This window comes from Hemitrygon akajei, chromosome 13, assembly GCF_048418815.1.
Source record: "Hemitrygon akajei chromosome 13, sHemAka1.3, whole genome shotgun sequence".
Taxonomy (NCBI): Eukaryota; Metazoa; Chordata; class Chondrichthyes; order Myliobatiformes; family Dasyatidae; genus Hemitrygon; species Hemitrygon akajei.
Genome location: NC_133136.1, coordinates 22,867,497 through 22,879,670, shown reverse-complemented (window position 1 = coordinate 22,879,670; position 12,174 = coordinate 22,867,497). Strand labels below are relative to the sequence as shown.

At 35.9% G+C, this 12,174-nt stretch overlaps 1 protein-coding gene across 1 annotated transcript in view; it reads right to left on the bottom strand.

The window, feature by feature from the left end:
* The window catches only part of dnai1.2 (dynein, axonemal, intermediate chain 1, paralog 2), a 147,865-nt gene that overhangs the window by 38,700 nt on the left and 96,991 nt on the right, over positions 1-12,174 (bottom strand). Inside the window, exons 13-15 of the mRNA XM_073064242.1 lie at positions 11,053-11,300; positions 3,877-3,966; positions 741-828 (exon numbers count right to left, since the gene is read on the bottom strand). Coding sequence (XP_072920343.1) covers positions 741-828; positions 3,877-3,966; positions 11,053-11,300 — 426 coding nt within the window. The remainder of the gene's footprint in view (positions 1-740; positions 829-3,876; positions 3,967-11,052; positions 11,301-12,174) is intronic.

The following is a 12,174-nucleotide window of genomic DNA, read 5'->3' as shown; positions in this document are numbered from 1 at the left end:
AATTCAAATTCACAGAATAGCCTTCATAGATTCAAGTGTTCAACTGAGATGTGATTATGTAGAAGTGTGAGATGGATTCTGAAGTGGCATACTCAAGTGAACTTCACAGCTTTTTTTTGCAATCTGGATAAAAGATGATATAGCAGATTCATGACCATTTACCCAGACTGACACTGTTTGAGGAATTGTCTTTCTGATGGGACATAAAATAATGAATCAAGTTCAAGGACCACTGTGTCCTGGCTAATACACTGTTCTCAACTAACCAAAGGGAACACTGAATTTAGGCATTATTTCATTGTTTTTTGTGGGATGATGGTGTACAAAAACGGCTGCCACAAATCCCTACCACTTTATGAGCAGTAAAATTATATTGTAAAATCCATCATGCACAAACAAAATGCACAGCCCCTACCACGCTGACAGAGATTTTCTTCTGTACCACATTTAGTAGACCTTTTAACAATTAATCTTGACTGGAACAAAATCGGCAATTCTAATTTAAGAGGACATGAAAAGTACTTGGGAAACAGACATTCCTTAACTGCTAATACCAGTTTTGGCACGTAGGAAATACAGTACATCTAATTGCAAAGGCTTGTGATTTATTTGAATCAGAAAACTGTAGATGCGATTCCACATTATTTTTTCTTGAAAATTCTTGAAGAAAAAAATAATTAACAGTTACTTGCTGGCAATTAATGTTCTGACAGATGATCTGATTAAATGTTGTGGCTTACCCACAATATTCAGCTGCAAATTTTCTAGTGTATCCTTACAAATTCCATCCAGTGTAAGTTTGATAATATCAGTATGAATAATTTCGTTCTGAGAAGAGAAATAATATATTCTAGTTACTTTAGTGATTGCATTTTCCTCTATCAATTCATCATTAGGACCGAAATATTAATTTTAATTGCCTCCTCAATGTGATCCCAGTAATATTATAATTAACTATGGAACCTGACCAAAGTTATATTTGTTCCACCCTTTATAATACATGTAATTTTGGTAAGAATTAAGTTGACCATAACCAGAATTATTCAGTAGGTCAGTTAGCAGCAGCAAAAGGTGAAAGCGAGTTAATGTTTTAGGTCAATGATCCTTCTTCAGAACTTGGGCAAGATTAGAAATATATTTTGAGACACAATGGAAATGCAAGTAAGGGAATCTCTGTGATAGGATCAAGGCAGAAGGGATTAATTGACAAAGGGTTTGATTGTGCATCCTTTACTTTCCATTGGATTCTAAATGGGTTTAGAAATGAAAACTACAGGCAAGTGAATGTGACATTGGTGATGGGTAAATTGTTGGAAGGGATTCTGAGGGACTGGATCTACCAACAGAGATAGAGAAACAACCAGCATGGTGTTGTGCGTGGGATGTCATGCTTGACAAATCTTCCTGCATTAAATGGATGTGATGTGTTCAAGTTTATTATCATTTCAGCCATATACATGCATACCGCCAAATGAAAGGATGTTCTTCCAGACCAAGGTGCATAGCATTGTACATATAACTCACACACATAAAGTAGTATTACCATAAATAAATTAACAGACATTAAGGAACATTAAAAAGTAAACAATATAACACTACTGACACTTCATACATGGTGAGATCTGGGCAATGGCAGGAAGTGCTATTCATTTCACTGTCAATGTAATTATTCTGAAATAAATTAGTTAGCAAATATATGATTGAAGTCAGATCCTTTGTTTTAGGAGTTTGGACACCTTGGAACAGTACAAAAAGTATATTTCAATAAACTTGATTTCTGGTAATTAAGTGTAACCTTTCAATGAGTAGTTCAAAAAAAAGATTGCTCATAATAATTGATCATGAGATATAATAATACAATTTGAATCAGCTTGTATAGTTTATATAGTAAATGCTCCTATCCAACTTTGCAAGGTCCTTATGATTTTGGCCCCTTATCCTTAGAAAGGATATGCTAACATTGGATAGGGTTGAAAGGCTTATGACATAGGATCACTTAATGGCTTTGGGCGTCTACTTACTGAAATTCAGAAGGATAAGGGGTGACATCATTGAAACCTATTGAATGTTGCAAGGCCTTGATAGAATGGATGTGGAGAGGATGTTTCCAATGACGGGGGAGTCTAAGACCGGAGGACACCGAGAGGGACATACTTTTAGATGGAAATGAGGAGGAATTTCTTTAGCCAGAGAATGGTGACTCTGTGGAATTCGTTGTCACAGGTAGCTGTGGAGGCCAAGTCATTGGATATATTTAAGGCTAGGTGGTTAATAAATTCTTGCTTAGTCAGGGCACGAAGGGCTATGGAGAGAAGACAGGATATTTGGGCTGAGAGAGAAAATGAATCAGATATGATGAAATAGCAAAGCAGACTCGATGGGCCACGTGGCCTAATTCTGCTCCTATATCTTCTGGTCTTACTTACACTACAGTGCACTGTATATGCTACAGTCAAGCTTAAGTTTATTGTTGTCATAGAAAACATATAAATAGTAAGATCGCACTGGAGATCATTCACTGTTAATTACAATTGTGTCTTCTTTTTAATAACAGCCATTATTCAATGTGGGATATATCAATTCTCATTATCACTTCTGTGTAAAATTCATCATTGTCAATACTAATTATTCACTCCAAAATTTTCTATTATGCATAAACAAAATAAATAAATCATCATAACTATGTACAACTTGCTATAATCTGGAGCTCATCAAAATCATAAATGTGACACTGCATCATTAATAAAGAATTACTTAATGGTTTATAGCAGTTCCAAAGTGAATTCTATAGCTCATTTCACTTCTAAGTGAATCAGTGACGAGAAAACATATTTCCTGTCACAGTACAAATATACTATGTACAGGTTGCAAATACTGAACTCTCATCTTAATTACTAGCATTTGCAAAAAGCCGGCAAGCGAAATCATTTACTTTAAAGGAAATGAAAAATGGGCGTGTGTTTGAAATTCACAATAATTAGTTTTAGTCTTGTTGAATTGAAAATGAAAAATAATCACATTTTTTTTCCTGTTCGTTGATCATAGAATCACAGAAACCCACAAACCCCAAGAAAGCTATGCTTATACTGGCTCATTAGACAATAGGCATCTGTTAGTCTTGACAGTCCATGGATTTGCACCTTGGAAAGTTTCCAGGGCGCAGGCCTGGACAGGATTGTATGGGACATTGGCAGTTGCTCATGCTGCAAGTATCCCCTCTCCACACCACCAATGTTGTCCAAGGCTCAGCTTGGCACTGGTGTCATCGCAGAGCGATGTGTGGTTAAGTTCCTTGCTCAAGGACACAACACACTGCCTTAGTTGAGGCTTGAACTAGCGACCTTCAGATCACTACACCAATGTCTTAACCACTTGGCTACACGCTATTAGACTATAGTTGTGCTTAGCCTCACAACCCTGTCATTTCTTCCAATAGTTTTTTTATCCTGAAATATATATACAGTATTTTTTAAAATGGAAGCAGCTTAGAGCTGACCTAATCTGTACTTTACTGTACTTTAAAAAAAAAATCTTACCACCCCATTGAATATTACACTAAGAAATTTGAATCTTTAATCTAGTTATTCAGTAACTGGATGAAATAATATTTCTCTGCCAACTCATTGAAACCTACCCAAAATCTTGAATACCTTTTAAAACTTAATTCATACCACTTTTACCTGAGACAGTACAGTAATTCTCTCATAATGAATTTTATCAATTAGTAGTTGCTAGTGAAAAAATCCAAGTAATATGGGGTGGATTAATGATCTTATCTTAACTATGAATTTTGTTTATCTTGCTTCTGTGAACATGCTAAAATATCAAGGCCAATACTGTGAACACTAACAAATATTTTTTTAGGATAATATATACCTTAACCAAAGCCCAAGAAACAAAACGTCCATCCGAAGAGATAGAGCAGAAGTTAATATTGTTGTCGAGATCATCTTTTTGCCACTTTACCTGTAAAATATAAATGTAAAGGTTGTTCATAGCTCCAAAAGCAGACTAAAATGAAAACAGATTTGAAAAAGATTTCTTTTGATCCATCAAGGCAATTTCTATGCTAAAGGAAGAACTTCAGCTTTGTTTTATTTGCACATTACTTGGTTGAAAGAACAGACCATACCCAAAGGCAATAACAGTCTTCCAATGGAACTGTTCTAATATATTACAAGCAGAATACAGACGAGAGTGGGCAGAAGGGTTAAGTTATCATAGATGATCAGAGTGGGTTCACTACTTCAGATTGAGAAAGAAAAATCAAAGCATTGTGCATGAGAAAGAGCATGGAAATGGGTCTTTTAGCCCAAAGAGTTTTATGCCAACAATTATTGTTACATCATTATTTTGGATGTAAAACCCTTGGGCTTACTTTTACAAGTTGATGATGAACAACTAATTCATTATTTGAATTACTTTTGGATAACAAGTTACTAATTTTTAAGGAATTATCCTGACATTCTTTCATAAAATATTTATTGTTACTAGATGTTTTATTTTAAAATAGTTAATATTAATATCTATTAATCTTCCTTAATTTGTTTACTTCCTTATCTCCTTATAGCAGCCCTCAAAGATTGGTATTGTTAACTAGGTATTTTAATATATTCTGAGTATGGAGCATATATTTGCTTGAGTTCAATACAATCAGTCACTCAGAAATTACTTCCATATGCTATTAATCCATTTTGTTGTCTACATCTCCCTACTGTTTTATCAGCATAATTTGAAATAAGATTGACCCAATAACTATCTGTGAATACTGAGAAAGAATTTAGTTTTAATATTTGGTTATTTACTAAATTCTTTGCTCAACTGTCTGTGCACTAATATTCATATCCATGTTATATTTTCTTTTATGCCATACTCATGCTTTCACAGAAGTTTCTAGTTTAAACAGAAACATATTAAGCAGCTTCTAAAAAAATACACCCTGCATTTTGGACACACTTTTAAAAACATGTCATGTACAACTGCCTTTGATGAACCTGTGATCAACCCAAGCCAACAGATACTTTATTAATTATAAATTATTAATTCTGAGCATTTGCCCATATCATTCATAGCTGTATTTGATTGCAAGACATATTAGTGACAACTCAATGTCAAATCCATAACATCACCAAGTCTCCAAATTTATACTCTCTAAAGGTTATTATGACACCAATATAGGTACATGGATTTGATCGGCTGTTGAGCACGTCATTTATAGTGAAGGTAAAACTGTTACTTTCAATGCAGCAAGAATCATCTTTTCTGGAGTGAGTTTTTTTCAAACACATTGCTTAATTTCAAAGAAATCACCAGGTTTCATTTCACCATGATTGACAACAAAGACTTTATTGCTCAAATAATTAGAAGGGGTTAGGAAGCCTCATAGCCAAAAAAAAACCTAGCTATTCAGTTTGACAGACTAATATCTTGTGTTTTTAAGGCTTGCATTAAAAGAAATGGCTGGAAACATAGCTGAAATCAAATTTATTGTTAACAAGGAATCAATTTTAAAGCAACTTTTAGACCGAATATGTGACAAGGAGGGAGCCGGAATGGAATTTCATAATGAGCAAAGGATAGATAAATGGAAATCAAAGACATCTTCTGATAGATAACCATTTACTTATTCTCACTGTAATCGATATGTTAATCAATATCCTTTAAAGCTGTAATTCAATACAATTTCACAAGCAATCCTTTAATCTCACACGTACGATATTAGAATATCTTTACAGCAAAGAGAAAATGTCATATTGAAATACTGAGAAGCAACAATTTTAACATATATGAAGCTCCATTGTGCATCTTATTATAGCAGCATTTTCTTTTACAATAGTCTTACTTGATCTTCAGAATTTTCAATATAACGTGTTAGCTTGTTTAACTCAAGTCAAATTTGAGATAAAATTTATTATGAAAATGCATATATGATCATGTATACTATCTTGAGATTCATTTTCTTGCAGACATTTACTGAAAGATAAAGATTACAACAAAATTTATTGAGAACTATACATAAACAAAGCCTGACAACCAACCAATGCAAAAGAAGACAAATAAAACAAATAAATGTAACATAACACAACAGGATTCGTGGTAATTTAAGCAATCCATTTTTAAAAACTTGAACATCTTTTAAAAATATATTGCTCGAAGAGCAAAACCCTGCAAATGCTGAAAATCTGGAATATAAGCAAAAAATATGTTGGAAATGTTCTGTAACTGAAGCAGCATCTGTGGAGAGAGTCGACATTTTAGTTGAATGACCTGTCATCAGAACTAAGAAAAGTTAGAAAAAGCAGATATTTTATGTTGAAAAGAGGAGGAGAAATAACAAGGGAATGTCTGTGATAGGGTGAGACAAAGAAAAATCGAATAAGTAACTAAATAGCTGTTGTGGCATTCAGAGAGGGTAGTAAATACTTATTAATCACGGGAGTCCTGAACATTGCTGTAAATAGAGGGAGAAAAATAAGGAGAAAGGGAAGTGAAAAAACTGTTACGTTGGAACTTGTAAGTTATCAAACATTGCAGGTGCTGGATATCCGAAACAGAGGAGAATGTGGAAATACCTAGTACAGGCATAATATGTAAAAAGTTTAAAGCTGAGGTAATTATTACAGCTTGTTGCCTTTTTACCTGTACTGGCTGGCTCTAACACAGATTATGAGGTTTGGTTATCTTAAATCATTGAATTTAGAGATTTCATGTCTTCTACAACTGTAAAATCACAAACAAGAGCAAATCTGCAGATGCTGTAAATCCAAGCAACACACACACAATGCTGGAGGAACTCTGCAGGCCAGACAGCATCTATAGGAAAGAGTAATCAGTTGATTTTTCAGGCTGAGATCCTTCATCAGGACTGGAGAAAAAAGATGAGAAGTCAGAGTAAGAAGGTGGGGAGGGGAGGAAGAAGTATAACATAGGTGATGGGTGAAACATGGAGAGGGGGATGGATGAAGGAAAGAGCTGGTAAGTCGATTGGTGAAAGAGATAAATTCTCTCCTCCCCTCCCCCTACCTTCTTACTCTGACTTCTCATCTTTTTTCTCCAATCCTGATGAAGGGTCTCGGCCCGACATCTCGACTATACTTTTCCATAAATGCTGCCTGACTTGCTGAGTTCCTCTAGCATTTTGTGTGTGTTGTTTGCTACAACTGTGATGGGTATGCCTCTCTGCTAAATGTCTCAGTACTCCTGAAGGTATTTCATTTTTCCAGAAGAAGAGAGGACTAGCAGCTGGAGGTCCAGTTAATGTGAGGGGAAGGGACAGATCAGGAGAGAGGCTTGGGCTATCAGGTGCATAACATTTTGAATCTCATTATGCAGCCTGGAGGACAGGTAGGTCGAGACCTCAGAGGAATTCTGGGGTGATAGCTGAAGATTGAATGATGATAAGATTGGGGCTTGGAAGATTAATGGAGAGAGATGTGAATGAAAAACGGTTATGAAAAACATGGATGTGAGATTTATATTAACGAGGTCCTAGTCTGATATTGCAGTGTGACAATGTTGTTGTCTAGGATGTGATTAATGATGGTTGTTTTTTGGCACAAGTGGCAGAATTTCCCCCCTACCACTGGAGCAACTAAAAGGGAATCTGATGCTGAAATCTTGGAAGTGTAACTCATGCCATGAAGAGGCTGGTCAAAATTCTATACTGACATAAAATGGAAATAGTTGTTAAAATGTTTTGCTCTATTTAATATTTTTAGCACACTTTTTAAATTATGAGTTGATTTACATCGATTTAACTTGAAATATATATTTTAGTGCTTTTATTTATTTTATTAATTTTTACAATGAAAAAGACCCAATAAAGAAGTTTGTACAGTGAAAAACAAAGGTATCAAATATAAAGTTCATAACAGTTAAACAAATTGCTTTTATTTAAAAAAATTTTTAATATAACTTTCAATGGTTCGTTATCACCTTGAAACATTCAAGCAGGTTGACAGCATTGACAACATTCTTGGCATGGATACATTGTTTAATTAGCTGTCAAGGCTCCTGCTCACTGAATTTACTCGGAGAAATTTTGTGCTTTCGGTAAGGAAAGTGAAAGAAATATGTATATAATTTAGAGGCAGAAACTATCTTCTAGTGAAGGAAGCTTGTTTCTGCTCAACAGATTGCCGATTGTCAGATTTAATTAGATTCTATTTGATTAGCATTTCAGGTTATTGAAATTGCTTTGCTTAGTGACTCAATTGTGATTTGGTACAATGATTAGAGGATTACCACATCAGAGGAAAATTCTGAAAGGCTTTCTAAATTTCGGTAAACGTTTCTCTCTATAGTAGTTTGTCATAAATTAATAGCATAATTGCTGCCTAATGAAGAAGCATCAATATTAAGCATAGAGTGGCAACATATCCACTATAAAACTGCTGTTTGGTGTAACTAAAACTAATTATCGATTTTAAGTTTAGGTAACACTGTCACGTATTGCAGAACTACAGTAAATTGGCTGATCTCATTATTCATCTGACAATAATGAGCTCTGACAATCGGTTCAGTGCCTAGTTGCAGATTGGTTATGTTCGTGTCAATCAATTTCAATTTTATGTGATAAACAAGACGTTATACACTTTTAATAACATATTTGAATTGAATTGAATTGAATTGACTTTATTTCAGCTGAACTCAGGGATACCCTGACTGTCACACTCTTTAAAAAAGGTGACAAAGCTGACTGTGGAAATTATAGAGGCATCTCCCTCCTATCTACAACAGGAAAGGTACTCACCTGAATTTTATGTGACTGGCTTTCACCTCTGGCAGAAAATTTCTTGTCTGAATCTCAGTGTGGCTTCCATCCAGTCAGAGAAACATCTGACATGATTTTTACAGCATTAAAGCCCGAGAAAGCCCGGGAACAAAGTCTCCCACTTTATAAGGCCTTCATAGACCTTAAAAAAGCATTTGACTCTGTAAATCATCCTGCCCTTTGGCAGATACTATCGAAAATTGGGTGCCGAGAGAATTACCTCAAGATCCTGCAGCTCTTACATAATGATGAGTGCAATGGTCATCAGCAACAGTGACTCTGAAACAGCACCTTTTAAGGTTGAGACCAGGGTCAAGCAGGGGTGCATCATTACCCTAGCTCTGTTTACCATTTTCATTGCAACCATTCTTCACCTTATAGGCTAAAACCTCCCACAAGGAGTCCAGATTCTCTACAGGACACATGGGAGGGGTGCTGTTTAACCTTCACAGGTTCAAGGCAAAGAGTAAGTTGTCAACTACTTCCATCATGGAAGTCCAATATGGGGACGACAATGCCTTGTAGCTCACTCTGAGGTGGATCTTGGTAGAGCAAGCACGACGGGCCACTCCTGCTCCTATTTCTTATTTCTTAGCTGCAGTACATAACGGATGCTTTTGCCAAAGCATACAAACTTCTGGAACTTGATCTAAACATCAAGAAAATCCAAGTCCTGCCCCAACCTGCTCCAGATCAAGCTCTTAAACCTCCAACCATCCGAGTTGACAATATCCCGCTGGAGAACACTGACCATTTCCCATATCGTGGTAGCCTTCTTTCTTCCAGAGCCAACACTGACCTTGAAATAAATTGCAAAATGGGCTGTGCAGGTGGAGCTTTTGCCAGGCTAAATTTTTTTAAGATTGGGGTATCAAGACTAACACTAAGCTTCTGGTCTATATAGAGTCCTCCCCTCTTTGCTACATGGAGTGGAGTCATGGACAACATACAGAAGGCACAAAAAATCCCTAGAAATTTATCATTAAAGATGAAAGATTCTGAGGGTTAGCTGGAAGAACAGGCATACTAATCCCAGCATCCTGGAGAAGCTAATATTAACTTCATAGCCACAATTGTGACTAAACACCAACTGATTGCGTTGGGTCGGCCATATGCCTGACTCCTGCATCCCTAAACAGCTCCTGTTCAGCCAACTCAAGGATGCAAAGTGCACTCCTGGAGGGCAGAAAAAGCGATTCAAGGACCATATCAAGACCCACCTGAGGAAGTGCCGCATCAACCTGAATAGATGGCAGAAATTAGCATAGGACAGGAAAAGCTGGAGAAATACTGTCCATGAGGAGACTGCACAGCTCAAAGAATACCTCCACCATGCCGATTAGACATAAGGAGAAACTGGGAAAGGCCCAACCGGCTACATCCACCACCACTTCAATGACCTACACCTGCCAACTCTATAATAAGACAGAGTAGTGGATCACAGATTGGCCTCTTCAGTCATCTCAAGACGCACGAGTGTCCAGATCAACTACCAGGAGATGAATTATACTTGACTACGAGTGATCGCAGATGATGATGATAATAATGATAATGAAAGCTACTCCATGATCAATCTAACACTTTCTTCTTACATAGCCCATAACCCTCCATTTCTTTTACATCAATGTACCTATAACATTAGAGGAAATCTGAAGCCAGCAACAAAAAATGAATTATACCATTACACAGGAATATAGTGTTCAATACTTAACATAACAGAAGACCATTTACTTTTAAACTGTATGATTCTTTACACTGACATTGTGGAATTTCTGATGTTAATGAAGTTTGTAATTCCAGCTAATTCTCTAGAATTCAGATATATTCTATTATTTTTCTTTGAACGCACTGTTTATTTTTATACATGACAGATCACCCCATTTATGTGCCTTAAAGGTATTTACAGGGAAAATACTTATTCTGCAAATGTTAACCATAGTTCCTAGAATGGAAATCTGACTCACGTAGTCAATGTTGGGAAGCATAGTTATGCTTTGACATATTATTTATTACTTACTTTTTATTGTGATTGCTTTATCCTTTTGTTGTATTTGCACAATGTATTGGCTTTTGTATATTGACTGATAGTCTATCTTTGCTTGCGTGTAGTTTTTCCACTGATTCTATTGTACTTTCTTGAACTTGCTGTGAATGCCCACAGGACATTTAAGTATTTTGATTGTAAATTTACTTCAAACTTTGATTAAAAATATAACAAAAACAATCACTGTTAAACTTCGGCAAAGGTATTTATTACATATACTAATGACAATACACACCTGCCAAACTGGATCACTGTGCTTGCCTGAGTAAGCTGTACTCTTGTAAGTGGGCCCGTCAGTCTGTTCCATCATATTGTAGACAGCAACGTTGCCATCATAAAAACCAACAACTATCAAATGTGGATAGTCATTATGGATGTCTAAGCACAAAACACTGCTCTCTGTACTGTATTGGTATTCAGGGTAGGTAGGATTTTTCAAGGAGTAAACCAGAAGCATGCCGTGGTTCTGCTTCATGAAATCATCTGGGGATAAGGAAGAGAAAATAATGTTTCATTAACCGAACAAGTGGGAGCTTAATGAAGACATTTTATTAATGATGATTTTAAATTATTTTCAGGCCAATGATAGAAAGGAATTAATTATTTTCGGGCACTGCAAATATTCACCTTGGTGAAGATTGGATAAAGGGAGGTTGTCCAATGGAGTCAAATTGTTATAAATGTTAACAAAAGTGAGGAAAATTAATGATGAGAACTAAAAATGTTTCTGCTCTTGGTATCCAGAGTTAACAAGAAGCACGGTCATGTCATTTACAGCAAAAGATTAAAGGGATTGTTAAAACTTCCTCTACTCGATCAATGAATGAACTATAACACCAAATTCAGAAAAGTGTCCTGTATTACCATTCCTCCAGTTTCCTAAAGAAAACAGTGCCAGTCTATCTAATCTTCTTTCATGGCTACAATTTTCCAGTCTGGCAATATCTTCATAAATTTCTTTTGCACTCTCTGTGGCACAATTACACTTTTCCTGTAATATGATGATCAAAACTGCATGTAGTACTCAAGCTGTGATCTAACTTATATGGCATATATTTCCAGTATAAACTCTGTTTTTACATTGTACACCACAGCTGATAAAAAATATCAATGCCTTTGGCTTTTTAATGACCTTAACAACACATTCAGCAAATTTTGAGGAGTTGTGAACACACACTCGGATGTTCCTTGTCCTCCTCCACACAACAATATGGTCTTTTAAGAGACTCCTGGATGGCTACATGGAGCTCAGAAAAATAGAGGGCTATGGGTAAAGCCTAGGTAGTTCTAAGGTAGGTACATGTTCAGCACAGCTTTTGTGAGCCGAAGGGCTTGCATTGTGTTGTATGTTTTCTAA